A 21,746-nucleotide genomic window follows, 5' to 3' on the forward strand; every position below is an offset into this window, starting at 1 on the left:
CAAGCCCCTGGCAACAGCAGCCTGGGGTTTTAGGGCCTACCTTATAGTCATGTAGCCATGCAGTCATGAATAGGGTTGGGTACTGAAACCCGACAGCACTATGGTTTCCATATGACCAGTACCTACCAGATTGAATTGCAATGCAGATTAAACGCAAACGTAAAAATGCCAAAAGCAAAACTGTCTAAGGTGTGGCTGTGTTTTACCCAGATGGATTCAAACAATGGAACTTGCCTTTGCAATAAAAAAAAAAGTTGTTCTTTAATGTCGTTGTTTGCTCGTTATTTGAAAGAACTTTCAGGACTGCCGTTGAGGACAGGCAGGTTCTGTGCCCATTTTGTCTGTCTGTCCGAGTATCCTGCAATTGGCTACTTTGATCAGATGTTGCTAATTGGCAGAATATGTAGCTCAGTGTCCAATGGGGAGAATTACCGATTGCGGTACTAAAGCATGTCTGATGATGAAATCTGAATTATGTGTGCTCATGAGGTCAGAATGTACAGAAGTTAACGTTCTGCAGGGCTGAGAGTCACTGGTCATCGTGGTTATTTCTGTAGAAAAGGGCCAACATTCTTGGTGCTATACAGGTATGGGCCATGCCCCGCCAAGCTGTAACTTGGCGGATGGAATACCTGCTGCCATCCCAATATGCTGTTGGTGGCAGGCGTGAATTCAAAAGCTATGCATTTACCATGAATACACTGAAAGTGCTGTCTGTCTGGACCACTCACATTACAATAGCGAGAGCTGGCAAGCTAAAAGTAGCTACTGACAGATGGTATAATTTATGAAGAAACTTAATTTGCATGTGAGAGCACTTGCTGAACTGCCTTGAGACTTCAGCAAATTGCATTACAATGAATTCAGTTAGCGAGCAGACGCTAACTTATCCAGAGCGAATTAGTGCAGTGCCTGCGTTCTACAGTCAGAAAAACAGTTAGCTGGCTAGCTAATCCGTTTTCAATGTCTGTTGACATTGGCTAAACAGATAGGGTAGCAAGCTACTGTGTGAAACAGTAAACCCTTCCACACTGGTATTGCCAGACATGCTAAGCTAATTTCAATAATGGCATATTAGTAATATTTTCTGCTGGTACTATTTCTCTACATACTGATTTTTTTTTTTTTTTAAAGCATTTTCTTTATCATGAAAATAGAATGTCATGGACCAAAATCTATCCATTTAATCAGTGGGTTTATTCAACCAATTACGGTAATCAATACTAATATAGCAAGATGCAGGCAGTGGTGTATGGACATCCTAAGGTTTCTAACTGCTGTTGCACTCAGTCAGTTGAAAAAAAAAAAACAACCCACCCTAAAGTAATCTTTCAGACCATACCTTATCAGTATACTTTTATAGCACTGTTAGGTTACCCTCTATTGGCAGTTACAAGTGCTCCCACGCGCAAATTCAGTTTCTTCATAAATTCTACAATCCTAAATGACTGCAATTACCTCTGTTGGGATAAGGATTTCGTCATGTGAATTGAGACCACGAGGCCAGTTATTCATTGCATCTGTAACAAAAATTGTTCTTAGCATTTTTATGAGGAGAGATAAAACAGCACGTGTTTTGGTATTACGGCTCCTGAGCCTGCTGTCATTACATGTTCGTATGAAATATATATTTGAAATGCCTTACCAGGTGGTCGAAAATCGTGCTCTCGTTTTGAATAATCAACTTTACGTTTGGGGAGAAACATTTCCGCGTAGGCTATCCAAAGGTTTATTTGGTCATCCACAAGGCAAGCCCACGATATACCGCACGTGACAAGTATAAGGTTGTATCTTTGTGCCCTTGCATAGGCTGCACCATACATCAGACAGAAACTCCAATCAGTACTGACTTCACTCCAACGAAGGGAGTGGAAATCAATATTTATAAAATATCCTTCAAACTAACAAATGTGTTCGCAATTTGCAGGCCCACTTTGAGCAAGGGGAACAATATGAATTTTCAGGCAGGCCAGGCTTAGTGTAAACATGTTTTAAATAAACAGGAACTAGCTTAATGCCGTTTTAATTGGTTCATTCTGGCCCGCGATGTTTACAGAAGGGCCAAAGCATGAGCTCGTAATGCAAACCCAGTGTTTAGAAGTGAGCTGTTTGGTTTCAAACAATAACAGTTTCAATGCCAGCCGCATTGGGGGCGCATTGTGTCTCTACGGGGCCTCTTTTTGGCAACGGAGATCGTGTTCTGTGCGAGCTGCGCACCACACCTCATTGCTCAAAAAACAGACGCCGTTCTGAAATTAAGGGGGAAGTATAATCACGAGGTGATGCGCACTGCATTGCATTCTGAAGCAAAGAAAGCACGCGCGCTGTAATTAAACGCACGCAACCGGCAAAAAAGGCGAACGCGGGCGTAGCCTATCGCAGGCTGGCAGCACTCATCTGATGTGGCCAGTGCAACATGTCGCCTGGCACACCAAGCTCCAACACATATGCACGTGCGTGATTGCTCCGTCCAGAAATAGAAAGGAACAGACCCCTAAATGAGTATTAACGGCATTTTGGAAAACCTCAATCATCCGTGCCTGCATGAACACATTTTCCGGCCTCAGCACAATAGTTACTGTGATGATGATGATGATAATAATAATACTACTACTAATAATATTACATCATATTGATACAGAGCCTTTTATCTCAATGAGGAATTATGTAAATGCGACGTTTATTATTATCATTGTCATTATTATTATTATTAGTGCAGTGTAGTAACAGTGTAGGTCTGGAAACTCTCTGCATCGCCCTCCAAATTGCAGCACCCACCTGCACTTATTAAACTTGAGTAAGAAAGGACTATACACCTCCACTGATGAACTACAGGCAAAAGGAAAACACCATGAATAAGAAAATTAAGATTGCTTACTTTCCTCTGCAACAAATGTTTGTGTTTACTGGATCTCAGAATTCACGTGTCTATTCTTCTCCGTAAGGTAAATAGACTCCAAGGCTGGCCCCAAAAAAGCAAACGTACAAATTTTCCCTTGTGATGAGGTCTGTTTGCAGTCAGGTTCTGTTTATTTGCAGTGACAGTATGTGGCCACCAGGTGGTGCCATGCAGGCAAAAAGCAAGAGGAATCCTGGAAGAGACCCCACCACCGACGAACCACATGTTGAATTTGTTCATCAGCGAGGATGGAGACACATAGGCTCGCTTCAACTCTCAGAGCCGCTCAGTGAGATAGAGTCATTCCGTAGTACGGAATTTTCCAGAGCACCCCCTAAAGCAAACGAAAACAAAAACATAGACTTTGACCGTTCTGGCTCCTTCTCGTTTCTTTCCTTCCCCCCCCCCCCCCCTCTCTCTCTCTCTCCTTTTCATTTATAACTTGAGACCAAAAATGACTTTGGGCTGGAGACAGTAATTGCTCGGAACTGCGAGTGTTGTGGGAATCCTGCCCTCGCACAGACAGCGGAGATGTTAACAATTACAACACGGCGCTAGGGTGTGCTTCCCGTGGAGACCGCGGGGGAGACTGGCGGGGGGGGGGGGGCAAGAAATCCCAAACAAAATCACTGTCATCGCCTCGATCCATCACCGCCACTGAGTGGCCAGCGCTCCCCGCCTTCCCCCGCCAACGCGTTTACTGTCCCGGGGCTGGACTCGGGGCCTGGGGCCGGGGCCGGGCCCCCCCCGGATCCCACGCTGCATTAAACACGTGGGGGCCGCTTGGCTGAAGGCCCCGCTCAGAAAGGTGCAGATGTATTTCGTATTAAACGGGGGGGGGAAGGAATTCGGCTTCGGTTTGGTGGCAGGACACATTTCTGTCTGCTCTCCGAGCGTGAAAACGAACGGCAGAACATGTGTTTGTGTGCATAACGTGGATTTTTATATATATACACAGTGTGTGTGTGTATATACCGTGCGCATATGTACATGTATGATATATGATAAATATATATACGGAAGGGTGAGAGAGAGAAATAGAAAGACACAGGGTGGGATTAAGGCTGAGCGATTCCTCATCACCAGTGGCAGCTGCTGAACAGATGATGGGAGATTATCTGTACTCTATAATCATCATCATCATCCAGGAAACTATTTTTTTTATTGTTTGAGTATGATGTACCGGCACGCCATTTTCAACCGAGATCGCCCAATTAGTACGTCTCTCCGTCTAACTTACTTCCATCCGAGGCAGCATTTTCTCTGTGTAATTCACACAAAATCGTTTCAGTTTTTCAGAATTTTGTGATTGAAAAAGAAAAGAAAACCTACGAGGCATAAGTAAGAATTTCCAAGACTCCGGCCCGCATACCTGTTCACGCATCTGTGATTGTTTACATACATTACCTACCCCTTCATTTATAGATGCGGTTGCACCTGTGTTGACTTGCCTCCTGGCTTGACACACTGAGAACGCGCATTGCTTCAGGACCTCATCAAACAGGACCCGCTCGACTGGGAAACCCCAGACCCTGGGGAGAGGGGGACAGATCTACAGCAGAGCGCTACCATGGAGCTAGTTCAGTTTCGAATACGAACACACGCTCAGAAATATGAATGAGGACAGGGTAATTATGTTCAGAGGCCCACGAGGACTCCTCAGACCACGATAGTGCCGTTAATTGCAGATGAGCGATTTTCTCCTTCCTGAAGAGCCTGACATGCATTATGCACCAGTACAGAAGCAGGTGAAGCTGTTTTGTGAACGATCACATGGGCTCTGTTTGAGGGAGTACAATAGACATTTGTTTAAAATTTTCAGTACAAAAAAAGAATTATCTGACAGTAAGCATACAAAATAAAGATTTCACTTGTGCATAACTTAAAGCTGCATGCTGCCGGTACCTAGTAAATGTCAAATGTATCACTTAATTCAAAACGGCATTGTTCAAGTCTCTGTTTCTATCTGCGGAAATATTCATTCAAACTCTTTTATCCATGGCACAACACGTATTCGGGTCAGAGGTCGTTCAACATGCACAACATAACGGGGCTGACGTTATGTAGGAGTGAAGTATGTTATAGTGAAAAAGTCATTGTACTTACAGTATGGCTCTTTGGTTGTGCGCTTTGACTGCCCCCTGGTGGCTATAATGCATAATGACTAGCAACTTGGGGAAGGAAAAAAAAAAACATAGCAATTGCCAGAGGCAGCGCAACAGGGGTGGGGAATTGAGGCACAGTTGTGCAGGAAATGTGCTTATTGGCCATGCTTGCATGTCTTTCCCGACCAATATGCGCGAAACATTACACAGTCAATACAAATGTGTTTTCACAACAGAAAACGTTGCTGATGCATGTCTTCCTAATACACAGGGACAAAACAAGCAGGAAACAGATTGTCTTGTTTGCAAAAACCTACACCCCCGCGGGCTTTTGAACAAACCAAAATAGCTGCAATATGCATTTAGCGAGGACATTTCAAACATGTTCACGTGATTACCTTCCCCTTTCAAACATTTAATTGTACACATACGCTCCTGTGATTGATTTGGCCTGTGCGCACATTCAAACAGAAGCGAGCCCCCACACCCCCATCATCAGGGTCAATTTTGGATCTGTTGGACTGCAGGGCACTTCTCGAGGCTGGCGTAGGCCCACAACGCCGTGGGTCTAGGTGTCGACAGATACGAGCGCAAGTTCAGTTACTGCGCTCGCGGTGTTCAGTTGAGCGGCGGGGTGGGGGCGGCGGTGGTGGGGGTGCAGAGAGGGAGAGAAGCACGGAAAAGAAAAACACGGGGTCTCGCGCTCTCCCCCCCCGTCGGCTCGCTGGGTGGTTTGTCTGTTTATTTAGTCTGTGGAGGTGATGGGAACAGAGCAGCGGCCGCTGCCAATTTTCTTTGCGCTGAGAAAATATTCATGCGGACAGCTGGAATCCAGGGAGCAGAGTCAAACAGTCTCGCGGCCAACAGATACAAGCCCTCTCGCATGAAACGCATTTCCAGATCGAGAAAACCAGAGCCTGCTCCTACGTCTGTTCCCTTTGAATCCGGCGAGATAATTAAAGTGTTGGAAAGAGGAAGAAACTTGGGCTTGTCGTCAGTCTCGTTTAGCGCACTTACAGATATCATCCTCAGTGCTGCCAGGGGATCTTTTTAAAAACCTGACAGAGATGTGAGCACCTCTGACAGTTAAGATCTGCTAAAACAGCAACGGTAGCATCACATAGACAGCAACTGAGGCCCGAGCCAGGACCCACCCAGCAAACGCAAAATGTTCTCACAATGTTACTGGAATGTTTGTCAATCTTATGACATCGCCACTACACGGCGGTTAACGTTGGTGAGGACATTTGTGTGTGAGCTGGGCAGGGTCCTCCTCAGTCAACGCTTTATAGTGCATTGCATTGTGGTGGGAGTATGCCGTCTAGTTGGCCAAGTCTGAAAGCCTGCGAGCCTTACGGTATCTTCCTGTGTGGATGTGGGAGAGAGTTTACATAATCCAGACACAAGCTGACTTAAGTTTTATGGATTTATGGTCTTAAACATCCTACACATGTGTAACACGTCTCTTAGCGGCAAGTAAAATAAATGCATTCGCCGGAATTGCAGTTTTCCTTCGCGTACATCCTGTTAACCATTTCAACCTGCCAATAAAAAAATACAAAAAACTGATTACTAGGGCCCCAGCAGTGCAATCTTGTGTGCGCCGAGGACCAGTGTGGGCGCAGGCGTTTGTGGTGGACAAGATGGGGGACGCCCTGGTATACTTTCTCGCGGCCAAGCAATGACTTCACACTTTTGCGTCGGTGTCAGTGATCTCAGATGAAGGCCAGATGAGATAGGCACGAAATGGACCGCACCGCATTTCTCACGGGATTCAGCGTCTGATAGAAGAGCTCTGGTGAAAAATGCCAACCTTAAGAGACGGCGGTTCAGGCAAGGATTATCAGATTAGCGCTGTTAGCTTGCAAGTGGTTTGTAGGCTAGCCTTTAAAGCACTGTTTGGAATCTGGGAACTCTGTACACATGCAAGAACAAAAAAGAAAAAAATTGCATTCCTTTGTAGCTACCATGTTCAATGGAGGGAATTAATTTAAGTTGACATTTATGGAACATATTTGGTTATTTGGTTCCCTTCAGTCTCAAAAAAAAGAAGAAAAAATATGCACGGCAACAATTGTATACTCATAAAAAATGATTAATTTGGTTTGTTTGTCAAAACACCATTTATATATTCTAGAAATTGAATCAGTATGTCATTTTTAAGCAGATTGCATTAATTTCATTCACACTAGTTAACTTCCCACCCTCATATTGTTCATTTTCCCACTGAAGAACCACTTAGACAAAAGGAATTTCAAGTGAATGCTCTGTCCTGTAAAATTCATATGAATCCTAATGCGAAATGTAACAGATGCCAAAGAAAGCCTATGCATTCAAATCCAGTATGAGGAAACTGGTTAGATACATAAAACAGCCTATTAGTTCGTTCGGTTGGGGGTCGCTAGTCTGTTTTCTGCTTTTGGTAGATTCGATACTACGGCATGCTTTTGACTTTATGTTCCTAGCTAAGATTGTTTTAACACTGTTTTAATGCAACTGCTCAGCTCGGCGAGGTTTTTATGTAAATGGTTAATAGGGTTGTTGAGCATAGTATCGTTCCTTACTACAATAGCTTCGCTTTACGATAGCCTGGCATTGATTCAGTGAATTATCTGGCAGCAGATTTCTACCTCAGCAGTCAGCGGGATTACAGCCACTGCGGTCCTCGCATGCCGACAGATGACAAATTGAGAACAATGCGCATAACTCCACGCAATAAAAGCGGAGCAACGTGTTACGGGCGGACAAAGCCCAGTTTATTCCCGCGCCCGAGTTTCCTTGTTAACAATTATTGACTCGCGCGATTTCAAAAGAAAGTAAACACGCGCGAGGGAAGGGAAAGGAAAGGCGACGGAGACGAAGTGTTCCGCGGCGCGCAAGCTCGTGAGAATCGGCAGACTGGCGGTTGGGTGGGTGGGTGGGTGGGGTGAAGGGTATACCACCCACCGTGACGGGGGCCAGAGCGGCTCTCATAGGAAACAGTTGTGTTGCGAGGCCTCACACAGAGATGTGGGGCCACCCAGTTGACGGCAGAATCTGTTTATTTTTATCCTTTGGGGAAAATTGTTCTGTGCTAGCTGTTTATTAGGGCTTTGATTTGTCATATGTCAGCTCTTTTTTCTCGAGGCGAAAGAGTATGCCCAGCTTCAGCTTGTGTATGAGAGAGGTTTGGGGGTATAGAGGGAGGGGCAGAGAGAGAATTTGGGATGAGAGACCGCACAGAAGGCCGGGCAGAGGGGCTTACTGCCCCCTATCCTCCAGCTGTCCCTCACTGATGTCATGATGTTAGAATGCAGCACTATGAGGGTGTATGTAAGTCTGCATAGTCAGGTTCCCATTTAATTTGGGTTAAACTGCAAGTTAATTGGAAAGGAACGCTGGAGGGGGAAAAAAGCTTTGGCCATCGTATTTAGAATGACCAACTCCAAAGACCACTCAAACTCTATTTTTAAAAATAACTTTTACAAGGGACAAAGGCCGTAATCAACTCCGCGAAAAAGCAAACTTTATTAAACGTGTACAAACATTAAAAGGGCACCGCCACTGCACTGCTGCTTCCATGAAAATGTTTCAGTTTCTTACAGAGCTGAAACGGTTAAGAGCATTTTAAAATTTCTTTCAGAGATGCGCCTTCTTGGGCATCCTTGCCAGCTCCTCAGTCTTCACTGCCGCTTGCAAAGCCTGGAAGCAATCTGCAGGCATTGGGAAAGCAGGGTCACACCAGCGTTATATTTAATATCATGCCATCAACCAGTGAAAAGCAAAGCTATTAACTGACACTGGCATGGCACCATGTATGCAAACATGCAGTTCAGTGATTCGTTATCTTTTTTTTTGGAGAATATATGAATAGATTTTACTCACTATGTGACAATCATCGCACAAGCTGCCATAACCCGAATGCCAAATGCAGCTTGCAGTGTTAGTACTGCAAGATTAATCAAATTTAACTACATGATCACCGCCAATGAAACCTAACCAATGGTCTTTTTTATTGCACAACTAAAACTGAAGAATTAGCCTTTGAACCTAGAGAGCTTTTTATAGAGGGTGTAACACTTTGCTTTATTGCTTTTCAATTTAGCAGGGATCGTTTGCGTAATCTACAACCATACCGTGTCCTATTCACCTCCCCCCACCCCCCCCTGAAATGAAACATACCCTGTAGTGTCATCACATGATCCGCGAGCTCCGCCAGGACGGCGTTCATGCTGTGCGTCGGCTCCTCGATAGCGTTCGCGATTTCTCTGCCCCTCTGCGAAGGCGAAAGCAAAGCGAGAGAGTCCACGCCGTCAAAAAGGACGGATTACACGCCTGCAGGTACAGACTGCAACGAACCACAAACATGTACACGCAGGGCCTCATTTACTGAGACCTTTAGCATGCGCAAGACATTTTGGCACACGCAAAACCTATAATACGACCAATGACTGCTCATGGTATTTGTTTTGTACCAATCACTGGTTATTATTTTTGCGTGTGCTAAAAGGTTTTTATAAATCTTAGTAAATAAGGCCCTCAGAGACTACAACTGATCAACGGTTAAAAGACTACAAAGCAGTATGCACTATAGAGTGGCTAACCATTTAAAAGAATCCTTAATAGTCAAATACAGAAGTCATAATTAATTCATCAAAACAAATGAACCATATGCATGCAATAACTACAGAGAACCTCATGGGCAGATAAAGTGTAGAGTTAAGAAAAGTGCGGCTGGCGTGGAGTTGTTTTAGTGGAGTAAAGATGAGAGGCGGGGCTGTATGCAGGTACGCACGTGCAAAACCTCGCATACTCTGTCCTCCATCTGCGTCACCTGGGACACCGCCTCGTACACGCTGGTCATCGGCACCAGGGTGTGCTGGAAACGGGAGACAGGCCGTTAGCATTGTGGCCAGTCACCTGCCCATTAAGTGACCATGGATTCTAGGTCGAGGAACGCATCCCATAATATGAACACAGCTGCCCGGCACCCTCACCCTTTTTTAAATTTTTATAAATACCGACACTGACATCTGTCCAGAAATACCTTGTGAAATTTACATGGATTATACAGACTTGTTAGCAGTTAGCTTTCTTCCATCTCTGCTCACAGCAACAGCGCCCCCTAGAGGAGAGATCCAGGTTCCACAGCTGAGAATGTCACTGCATTTCTCCCGCTCGGCTGTGGAAACTGAGCTCATCGCTGGAGTCAGGCACGGAGCTCTGGCTGAGACAAGCTCGGTGTGTAGTGCAGTAGAGCTGGCCCTAGGGTTTCAGAGGCCCTTAAACAAATTTTTTTGTGGCCCCAAAGTGCTCCAAAAAATAAAATAAAAACAGAAAATAAATAAAAACTTGAATAGTGTGGTCCTAGGATGGTTGTGGGCCCTGAACAAAGGCAGTGTTCAGGCCAGCGGTCGGCTCTGGTGAGCAGCCCCGGCATTATTTATATAATAAATAAATGAAATAGACTAAAAATTCCAACAGGATTGTTCCCCGTATGGGTGTGCTTAATTCAGAGTACGTTGCATTTTACCAGTTTTATACAGTATGATTTTACCAGTGTGCAGTAGTTCAGCGTGTGCACCTGGCTCTCAGATATGATAGTCTAATTATTCACTGCAACCTCCAAAGGACACCAATAACAGCAGGGGTGGGCAAGGAGGACTGCACCCGTTCCAAGACTTCACTATAACACCCGCACGTAATTAGTCCCAATTTATGCAAATTACCATTTTACCTGTATTTAATTGACAGGCTAGTGAATGAAAACTGTGTGTGTCCATATATTAAATGTTTTATTCTATAATCTGCAAGTGACCTGGTGCTTGTGTGTGCAGATAATTAGCTGGTTTAGCCGGGGTAAAGAGGGAGGGTTCACACAACCGCAGGACGGCTGCGAGCGCGGAAACGCGCAGACGCCTTCCGCTCACGTTTTTCGTCAGGCTTTCATCATCATCGTCGTCGTCGTCGTCATCGTCATCCACCTCCATTTCAGACTTCTTATCGGAATCAGAATCGTTTCCGGTCGTGGCCGTGTTGAGCTCCTTGACTCTGTGAAATACAGCGTTAGTCTGCACACAGCAGCTTAAACGCTGGGTCAGGCATAACAATTCCACCGCACATGACTCATATGCAAACAGTCTTAATGTGAGCTATTTACACTGAAAAAAATTAAATACACTGCAAAAACAACAAATTTTTTTTAAAATAACAGACCTGATGGCACACTGAAATAAATTATCAAATATCTTTATAGCGAAAAAAAAAAAAAAAAACTCCAATTAGTTATTAAAAAATAAATGAAATAAAAAGATAAAAACGGTGGGCTCTTGCCTGTCGGCGTATCGGAGTGTGTTCAGAGTGTAATCACAGGAGGCCATCCCAGGGGAGATCATGGCAATCTGGAAAAGCCAACGGTGGGTCAACACTGGAGAATCTCAGGGTTAGAGCTTTTCTTATTCCACTGCGTACAACTGATTTTAACACCGCTTCTGAGCAACACTAAAATGGCCACCTTGAAGTACAGGCAAACACCCAGTCCTGCTAAAGACATGAACAGTGTCACCTTTACAGCGCCCCCCACAGGCCAGTTACTGCATACCCTACAGCAGACATTTAAACTATACATGTATAGCTGTATTATTTCTATTATTATTAAAAATGCATTATTTCTATTCATATTAGAATATTATAAAATGCATGTAATACATTTAAAAGTACTAGTCTAATGTGTGTGCAAATTAAATTTGGATACATGACTACAGGTTAATCCGCATGTGCTTTGAGCAAAGGGTTGCTGAAGCGGAGGGGTAACTTCACCTCCAGTGCACAGGCTAGCGGCTCGTTCATTCACAGAACGGGTCGTGTCCCCTGGCAGCAGACTCACCATGCAGGTCCGAGAGTTCTCCCCGATGAAGGAGTCCCTCAGCACCTGGGTCAGCTTGCTCATCCTGAAGGGGATGTGATCGCTGTTCTTCCCCAGGGAGCGGATGCATTCCTGACCGGGAAAAACCGGGAATTCTGTCAAACGGGAGCGAGCGCCCGCGACGCGTCCCATAGCGCCATTCGCACATCACCCATCGCCCTTTCAAATCACCAACCGGATTTCGATACGCTTCCCTAAAATCGAAACTGACCCCGACCCTGCTGATATCCAGAGTACCCAGCTAACACCAAACGTTCTCACAATGCTGTTGCCAGGTAGTTGCAATGATACAACGCTGACAAAACACCGCAGTAACACTGCGGGAACGTTTTGTGTTAGCAGAGTAGTTCCCACCCTCGTTATGGCCCGTGGGTCGAGCCCGAACTGGGATGCTCGAGATTTTAAGATTCTGAACCGGGACAAAAGGCCGCCGGCCCGTTCCGAGCGCAGCCGCACTCCTGTGCAGGTTCCCGCCCAATGTACCAGGGCCTGGGACAGCTTTAGCGCACGCTGCCACGGCGGCTACCAGCGGCTACCTTCAGCGCCAGGGCCTGAGACCGCTATAGAGCACGCTGCCATGGCGACGAGCGGCTACCTTCAGCGCCAGGGCCTGAGACCACTATAGAGCACGCTGCCACGGCGACCAGCAGCTACCTTCAGCGCCAGGGCCTGAGACCGCTATAGCACACGCTGCCACGGCGGCTACCAGCGGCTACCTTCAGTGCCAGGGCCTGAGACCGCTATAGCGCATGCTGCCACGGCGACGAGCGGCTACCTTCAGCGCCAGGGCCTGAGACCGCTATAGCACACGCTGCCACGGCGGCTACCAGCGGCTACCTTCAGTGCCAGGGCCTGAGACCGCTATAGCGCATGCTGCCACGGCGACGAGCGGCTACCTTCAGCGCCAGGGCCTGAGTCCGCTATAGCGCACGCTGCCATGGCGACGAGCGGCTACCTTCAGCGCCAGGGCCAGAGACCGCTATAGCGCCTGCTGCCACGACGGATACCAGCGGCTACCTTCAGCGCCAGGAGGCTGCGGTTGATCTCGGCCGTCTCCACCAGGGTCTGCCGGTCGTTGCTGCTGACGTCGGTGCCGCGCTCGTTCCCGGCGAGGTCCACCAGCGAGAACTTGCCGTGCAGCCGGTTCTTCTGCCGCAGGACGATCTGCAGCACCGCGTGCGAGCGCGACGAGTTGGAGTTGGCGAACGTCTGACCGGACGTCCTGCCGGAAGAGAACTCGGTGAGCGTCACGCGGCCGGATTTCACCAAAATCACCGCGCCATTTCCTGGTCGGTTACTGCAGCCACTCTCTTCAAAGTGATTTTGCTACGCGAGAATCTCGAGACGTTGTGAAAACACATTTCACCATTTTGCCTTTATGAAGATGTACCGCTAGAGAGTGAAGGTACAATGGCAGCTTATAGCTATAATGTTCAAATGTGACCAAAGTAAGGCTTTCATCAAAACTGTAGTGTTATTCATAGTTCAGAAAAAATAACAGGTCATAAAATAGGGTTCATAAAAATTGTATATTACTAGGTAGTATTCCAAATATTGCCAGCCTTCTCTATAGAAAAATGTACCTTAACCCTTAATGAACAATGAACATTCTAATGCTGGTGTAACAATCACTACAGGTAATTGAAAGCAACGGAGTTGCAGAACACTGACTTCAAAGAGTAGGTTTTTTAAACGGGTTGGAACTGGTCGTAGCCGGCGGCGCGTATCGGCGTACCTGCACGCGCTCCCCATGTCAATCAGCCTGATGACGTCGCCGGGAGACGAAACGTTCACCTCCTGCAGGCCGACCACCTGGACCTGCTGCTTCCCGTCCTCCAGAACGCGGAGCTTGGCCTTCTTATTCAGCAGGTCGAACACCTGCCGCGGGCAGAGAGAAAAGGAAAAGGGTTAACTTCACACGGGAACAGGCCACACACTGCCCGGCCAGTACTTAGCATGTCTGGCAGTTAGCGGCACGGCTCGCAAGGCCGGTGTGGGCCCAGGCACCCATTAGTCGTGAGCCTAGATGGGCTGAATCTGAATGGTCTTTTGTCATTTACTCTCATGCGCTAATGCTAGCTGCCACCAGCGCCAGTTATCTCTCCTCGCTTGCATATGCAGTACGCATGAAAACAGAATAATGCAGGACGATACATTTGAATGGCGTAGTTGCAACATTAAAGGCTTTTACTTGTATGATGAAAACAGCAAACCACTTTTTCCCCCCCACAAATAATTATTTTAAATGTGTAGTTATATGTGCAACAGTAGATCTTCTAGAATAGATTACATTTTCTGACAGAACATTTTAAATGATAGACACTTTATTAAAAAAACAAAATAAAATTCTAAGCGAAAAATTTACACAATGGAAAGAAACTGCAAACAAGTACACTTTCATCCAAAAAAGGCGGTCGTGTTTAGGTAAATTCTAATAACGAGCACCGTTTCGATGCGGAAAGAAGAATGTTACAATGTAGCGTGTGTGGTCTCCTTTTGGTTTCCATATGTATTTATTTTTGTTATTTCCAAATAATGGCTGAAAGGAGGGAAGCGACCCACAGACGCCAGGTATGGCTGCACTCCCAGAGCTGAACACAAACTTACATTATCGGTCAAAGTTATTTTATAAGGCAGTCGTTTATACAGCATATAACTAAATATTTATACCAGTCGACCTTTGTCTTACGGTATTAAGTTTAAGTGCACAGTGTGCTCAGTGATAATTACACCCATAATAGAAGGTGCCAGAAGCTTACTTTCAGTTTTATGTTTCCAGTGAGCAAAACTTGAGATCCTGTGTGTAAGTATGAGGAAAATAACCTCAGAGTGAAGGACAGATCTTAAAAAAATAAATGTAAATGTAAGAATGTAAATATCTCCCTCAAGAGGTAGAAAAAGTGTGTGATGTACACTAGACGGGTAACAAAGATTGTCTGGACCATCAATTAAATCCAGAAACTGTTCTGGCAACGCAAGGGGAACAATCCAAGAAACCGAAGACGAGTGAAAATAACTAGTCAACTAGCTGCACTATAGGCGGGGATTCTCAATAGTTTAGTAGTGTTATTAAGCCGTGACTTAACAGGTCTTATTCAGATAAGTAACCCTTGACTTGGTTGTGTGATGATTGCACTATTACAACTAGTTACATACTGTTATTATTAAAACTATTATTAAACTATATTATTGTCATGAATAATCATAATGAATTTATTTTCATTATCTTTATTTTTTTTATTTATTTAATATGTTTTCCTCTCCCTGCTTTTACCTCAATTGCCAGTCTTTTTGTATTCAGCATTTTATAATTGGGAGAATATCCCACCCCTCCCATTCTCATAAATTAATGACTTATCTAATTCAGTTTAAGTGCCGGAACATTCTGCCTCACCTTGCCATTGTAGATTTCGAAAAATGTGACGTGGGCCTCCAGGCCCATGCTGGCGTACCTCCTCTGCTCCAGGAGAGTGAACACATCCTGAGCTGTTAGGAGAGTGGGAAGGACAGGAGACAGGTGAGTGAAAGGCTGGTGTGTGTGTCTGTGTTTGAGCAGAGAACAGCAAAGCACACTTGCCTGCCAGAGCGTAGATTCCCTTTGAGCTGTTTTGGTTTTTCCCAGAAAAATCCCCTCCCATCGTCTGCAAGGTAAAGAGAGCAGAAAAGGGTGAAATGGAAGCTTTTTGAAAGTTTACAGGAAAATGGCCGCCGCGTGCAGCTGTTTGGGACTCACGTGGGTCTTCCCGCTTCCGGTTTGGCCGTAAGCGAAACACGTCGCCACCCCTCCTTCAAAAATGGTCTGGACCAGCGGCTTGGCGGTGAGCCTAGCGGTAAGGTGAAGAAACAAACAAAAGTAGCACGCGGCGCATTGTGTATGTGCTAAATGAAGCGAGTTCAGAGTGCTTCCTCAGACAAAATAAATGTTATGGTAAAAGTGGCATACAGTACTACAGCTAAAGATCACTAACAATACTCAGCTGAACATCAGAGGGTAAAGTATGCCGATTTTTGTTCTGACCAATGAGAAGGTAGCAGCCAATAATTGTGAAGGAAAAGTCACCTGTAAACGATGTCATTGGTTGTCGTTTCATCAAAGGAGTAGTCGAATTTGAAGAGCTGGTTCTCCAGGTACTTGGTGAGATCCACTTTTTGCTTCGGCTCGTGCAGAAGCAGAACCCCTTTCCCCGGAACAGTTACCACGTCAATCTCTTTCCGGGCCACCTCTGAGAAGAACATACAGTACGCTTATGAAACCCCACACAGCTCGCCTTGGTAGCATTCAAAAGCCATCAAGTACAAATGCAGTCAAAGGACACGTCAACTTCTTAAAAGTTTAACCTTGGCTCCGTACCTTTCTTGTTGAGTGGGCGCTTGCGGACGCACACACAGATTCTGTGATCCTCAGACTGCGGGGAAAAGGTTGCCGTGTCAACGCTTAATTTTTTACACGTTCGTCAGTCTCGAGTACAGAGGGAGCGTTACAGGTGAACAGCGAGAGGACGGATGGAATTATCAGTGCGGTAGACCGGAGCCTTCGGCCTCCAGAGGTTCCGCGTGGGCACTTACAGGATCTGACAGAGAGATGGGCACCACCTCCAGGGACTCCCTGTACTCCTCGATCATCTTGTAGAACTGCCAGTGAGGGCGGTTCATGTCGCCCGCCTAAAAGCAACGTGCACACGGTGGGCATTGAGATAAATCACTCAGTTAAAGAAAGAAAATGCACGAGACAAATTAATGCCTAACCATGCGCGGGGGGGGGGGGTTAAACTTTCTAAAAATGGGACACCATTACATTAAATTTATTTAGCAGACACTTTTATCCAAAGCGACGTACAAAAGTGCATATCTAGGTCATTGGAACAACTACAAAACACAAGGTACAATACTCATTTCGTACAGTTATTCATAGCCAAGAACACAGTCCAGTTCACGCAGTGAACATTGTTCTGACCTAGGTCAGAACTAGGTCAAATTAGGGGCAAGTACAAGCTACAACACTAGGATAATAATACAAATTACAATGAGTGCTGGAATGGAGGTACATGTAACACGAGTGGAATAATTTCATCACCCCTGCACCCCGCCCCCCCCCCCCAAAAAGCGTGGACAGCTCACTGACGTTTCCTCGCTTGGGCTGCAGTTCCGTGTTCTTCGCCAGGGACGCCCGCCTCTTGTTCTGAGTCTTTTCGGCTTCCGGGGCCACGCCCGCCTTCCGCCGGGCTGGAAAAACAGAAACGGCTTCAGCGGAGGCATGTCCCCCTCGCGACCCCCCCCCAATCCGACCTCGCTCGCCAAATTCCCCCGCGGCGTAACCGACGACGACGTACCAGAGCTGACGGAGGGCCCGCCCCTGGCCGCGGGTACCTCGGTCTCCATGACGACTTCGTTGACCCGCGGCAGGAAGGAGGACGGCGTGGCGAGGCCTTTCTTCATCTTCCGCAGGTTACGCGAGCCTGGGGAGGGAAAATGAGCAGCAACCCCCCGGGGGCTCTTTCTACAGGCAGCTAAGCACGCACCAGCAATCCTGGCAACTACGAAAAGACTCTGATTCTGGGGTGATTTTATTCATTAGTCTCTTTTTTTTTTAATCAAAATGAATGTATTGATTCCCCTTAATATTACAGCATGCATGCTGTACATGTATGTACATGCAGCATGTACGCATGCACTCAGACACTGTGACAGGTGTTATATGAATGGCACAGATGACCCCATTCTGCAGTCCCATAACCCAGAAGCACCATGAGGTTGTAGCTGATGTGCGGGTCGAACCACTACTGGTCCATAACCTCAGAAGTGCTCTGAGGTTTTTGTCTGGTCATTCCAGACCGAGACCGTAGGAATCGGTCTCTACGGAAACGCCACTGACCTGGCCCGTCCAGCAGAGACGCGGGCTTCTCAGGTACGAGGGCGTCATCGTCAGGGGAGGGGGGCAGCAGCTGAGCGATTGTCCTCCGCGCAAACGACTTCCTGTAGACTGAGGACGACTGACACGTCAGCATCGGCGGCTCGCGGCGGGAACAGGCAAACCTGGGTCACGCTCAACTCGCAACCCGCCTGGAAGACCAGAGAGGCCCGCCCTCGACAACAAGGCTGCCCAATCCTGTTCCAGGAGATCTACCCGCCCCTTGGGTTCTCATTTCAACCCGGAATTGACACACCCGATTCAACCAATCAGCTGCTCAACAAGGCCTCTTGTTCTTGAATAAGTTGTGCTTTGTTAGGGCTGGAGTGAAAACCCACAGCAGTGGTTCCCAAATCTCTCATTGTGGACCCCCCCAGCCAGACAAAAGTAATACAACTAGTTAAGTCCTTGATCAGTTCCATCAGGTGTGCCTGAGATGGAACACATCAAATAGCTGGACCCAGCTGGGGGTAACTGAGGAGAGGTTTGGGAACAACCGACCTGCGGGACCCCAAGATCTCCAGGAACGAGGTTGGGCACCAGATCAATAGGCGCCAAACTGAAAGGGCCAAGTACGAAACGAACACCGTGGAGCTGACTGCCCTCGGGGGGTTTGGAGTCGCCCATTAGCCACACGGCCAACGCGAAACATTCTTGCAATCTCCAAGAATTTTGCATGCGAGCCAGATAATTTGGGATAAAAATCACAGTTACATTGGGTTTAGTGCCGTAGCACTGTGCCAGCACCCGTGCAAGATGGTAGCAACGCAAATCTGTGACATCACCAAACGAGCATTAAAATAAAGGGGGGGGGGGGGGTTGGGAGATGAGGAAACAGAAACCGGGAGGAAGCAGAGTGGATGATTTTTTGCTGGGAAGCTAAATTTATGCTAGTACAGCGAGGGTACGGGAAGCCAGTGGTTACAGATGCGGAAGAGAGAAGACCCGGTCTTCACCCCCTACATCAGGCAAGATTGTGGGATTTAAGACAGGTGCTAATCAGCGAGATGCATTTTTACTTCACAGCACGTGCATCGTACCCGAATCTGACACCTCAGTAGGATGAGCTCCAGTGGTCGCTTTGAAAAGGGGAAAAAATACATTACGAACCATTTACGAGATTGAAAAAAAAATGTAAGTAAATGGTGAGGCAATACTTTTATTTGCCAAATGGAAAATTAAAATGTAGTGCTGCTCTATAAATAATCTGAGCAGGCTAAAAAGACCATGTTAAAGACACTTACTTTCAGGCGGAGCAGGAATTCTCGATGAACGAAGCCTGATTTCAGATTTCTAGAAAGAAATACAAATTAATACCCAACAGGCCTCTACCTGCACCATACCAATACCGTGCAGTTTCAAATGTAATATTCATAAAGGTCAAAATAAGCATGCAGTATTATATAAAGTTGTAATGTTCACCAACATTTGGCCGGGTTGGCACTGGCTCAGGCTTACTGGATGACTTCAGGTACTCAACAAATTCTCTGTTGAGGTTACACAGCTCATTGATTCCAACCTGTGGAAGGTAGTAGGTGGTCATGTCAGTGTGATTTACGAAACCAGTAAGCAATTTCTGGTAGTATAATGTGCAAACAGCCACAGAAAAATACTAATTTAGGATGTACATGGAAAGAATGTACTTAATTCTACATTTTTGTTAAAAGTTCATTTGGGAATAAGCCTGAAACAATATCTATGCCAGGTCTCACTTGGGGTGTTCATTTCTAATTGCATGTATGAATATTGTATTTATGTGCATGAACACCAACTGTCGCAGTAAAAATGCAAATATAAAATACATAGGTCTTGTATGCAGTTCTCTTACCTCTTTTCCTTTAGTTTCATTGTTTTCTTGCCATTCCACAGACACAGCGTATTTCTCCGGGTGGATAGCCTTGAGAGTTGCGGCATGTACCCGGCCTAACGTCACACAAGACAAGTGGGAACCGTTGTAAACAGAAACAAGCTGCCAAGTGTTGTTGCTAAAGCAGTGTTTTCAGAAGCAGTGGCTGACTGACTGCTAACCTAACTGTTCAACATACTTCAGTGGTATTTGACTACCTACCACTAGATAACAACATTGAAATAGTCAGTCATAACAACTAAATAGTCAGGAACACTTTTTTGTTGTTGTTTTTAAATGGTGTGACAACTACTTTTAGGTAACGTGAAGGCATAGCATTACCGCAAGGTATCTCCACAAAGAAGCTCATTATTAGCTTTTATGAAGCAGAGCACCGGTGAGATTACCTTGCAAACATTAGCGAACAGTTACTAGTCTAGCTAACGTTCACTACATTTTAGAGTTCCTCGAGCACATTGCTTTTCATACAAGTTAGATACGATTCGTTATACAGCTGGATATTTCACTTAGCAAAGTAATCCCGGTTAGGTAGCCAAGTGCCTTGCTCAAAGGTCACGTTAATTACTCAAACCCGCTACCGTTAGATACAGTTCCCGAACCATTTCAAATGGCTTTGGTAGCTAGCTTGCCAAGTTCAAAACTGGGTGTATGTTTGTTTTCGTTACAACCACAAATGCAATCCAAAATTTTAGGACTTTAGGACTATAATAGTTATGCTGTCTAATCTCATTGATTAGTAACGTAATTTGGGTATAAATCTAGCTATAAATGTACTTGGTTTTCAAACTCTCTGAAGGTAGCTATAACGTTACTGTAACGTCGTTAGACTGATGAAGTTCTGCAAATGTAGGCAGTTAGTAATAGGGAAAGAACGACAGTGCCAGTAAGGTGGTTGCCATTAAGAAAGCAGCGATTATATGAAATACCAGGCTGTGACATAAATTAATGAACCAGCTTGCTGTAGCTCTGCTTTCGTGCAAGAATCCACAAACAATATAGTCTAGCTGGTAATTTACTAGACAGCTAGCTGGCTAACTAGCTATCTGTATATCAAATGCTTACTTATAACCTTACCATCGCTGCGACTGATCTTGACTGAATGTCCAATTGGTTGTCCATTTGAAAGGAGTTCCAAAACTGACAAATCCATTCTAAAAGAGCGCTTAACGAGATAACTTTAAAACTTTGATGCTATATTCATATAACATTCATACCACACACACCAAATAGCGAATGCAACCGCCAAACTTTTAAAAGACGTCAGCGGAAATACTACTAGGGGAGTCGGGAAGGTCTATATTTACCACAGGGGAACCTGGGAGGTGAAGTGCATAGGCTATTTCCATGCCGTCTGTGATTGCAAACCTTTTGACACAACCTAATTAGCAATATTGTCCGTAAATTCATCTAATTAAAAAGAGAACGATCAAACACAACACATGAAAAATTTATATGCAATATTCTTTTAAATTTTTCTAAGGTAGTCAGGATGATTTCACGACAAATTGGTCGTATATTTCAACAGCTGCAGATTTACTTCTAAATAGGCAGATGTGTTTTAATAGTTTGTTCTATCGCACCGCGGTAATTTATCATATCTATATCTAATATGAGACAGAACATAGATGAGAAGACAAACTATTCCCAGTATTTTGCATGAGTTAATATTTCCATAGACTATATTATTATTATTATTATTATTTCTCTGGGGAAAGGCTGAACTACATGTTTACACCCTGCTCAGGTTGTATGAGGTGTCAATGAGGTAGTTTCGCATTGTCCCACATGGTGGCAGTATAACATTCTGTGAATTTTCTGTATTGCACCAAAGGGCTTGGCAAGGGTTAGATGTTTGGGTAAATTTTCTTTCCTTTTTCCGGACCATAGATTTGCACCAATTAAAATCTGGTTAATTTTTAAATAAATAATATATTTACTTAAAATCAAGCTTCATTTTCCCAGTCATTCTGACTGAATATAACATTACTGTAGTGGTGGCAAAAAAAAAAAAATGAATACAGGCTGGTAGGTTATTGGCATAAATCCTCATTTTATTATTTAGA

General features: G+C 45.4%; 1 protein-coding gene across 2 annotated transcripts; it reads right to left on the reverse strand.

The window, feature by feature from the left end:
- Window positions 1-8,484: 8,484 nt before the first annotated feature.
- kif2c (kinesin family member 2C) lies at window positions 8,485-20,964 on the reverse strand. 2 transcript variants are annotated; one of them, XM_064341688.1, is made up of 22 exons: window positions 20,758-20,963; window positions 19,645-19,739; window positions 19,243-19,335; window positions 19,061-19,109; window positions 18,857-18,895; window positions 17,781-17,888; window positions 17,239-17,364; window positions 17,031-17,131; window positions 16,475-16,570; window positions 16,260-16,314; window positions 15,969-16,131; window positions 15,642-15,732; window positions 15,486-15,549; window positions 15,303-15,394; window positions 13,644-13,786; window positions 12,926-13,130; window positions 11,870-11,980; window positions 11,317-11,384; window positions 10,914-11,034; window positions 9,779-9,862; window positions 9,166-9,259; window positions 8,485-8,696 (listed from the first exon to the last, which is right to left on the reverse strand). In XM_064341688.1, the coding sequence occupies exons 1-22, from the start codon at window positions 20,831-20,833 to the stop codon at window positions 8,623-8,625; spliced, it is 2,148 nt and encodes a 715-aa protein (XP_064197758.1). In that variant the 5' UTR covers window positions 20,834-20,963; the 3' UTR covers window positions 8,485-8,622. The 2 variants fall into 2 exon arrangements, with proteins under 2 accessions (XP_064197758.1, XP_064197759.1); XM_064341689.1 differs by lacking the exon at window positions 18,857-18,895 and having other exon boundaries at window positions 20,758-20,964.
- Between the last annotated feature and the right edge of the window lie 782 nt (window positions 20,965-21,746).

Source organism: Anguilla rostrata, chromosome 6 (genome assembly GCF_018555375.3).
Source record: "Anguilla rostrata isolate EN2019 chromosome 6, ASM1855537v3, whole genome shotgun sequence".
NCBI classification, from domain to species: domain Eukaryota; kingdom Metazoa; phylum Chordata; class Actinopteri; order Anguilliformes; family Anguillidae; genus Anguilla; species Anguilla rostrata.

What these genes read in the sequence shown, in the direction of transcription:
- kif2c (XM_064341688.1), bottom strand. Translation starts at nt 20,833, where the DNA reads ATGGATTTGTCAGTTTTGGAACTCCTTTCAAATGGACAACCAATTGGA. An exon ending in ACACTCCGATACGCCGACAG is followed by an intron (nt 11,035 to 11,316) that starts GCAAGAGCCCAC and finishes TGTATTTCACAG; the next exon opens with AGTCAAGGAGCTCAACACGG. An exon ending in GAGTATGCGAGGTTTTGCAC is followed by an intron (nt 9,260 to 9,778) that starts GTGCGTACCTGC and finishes TCGCCTTCGCAG; the next exon opens with AGGGGCAGAGAAATCGCGAA.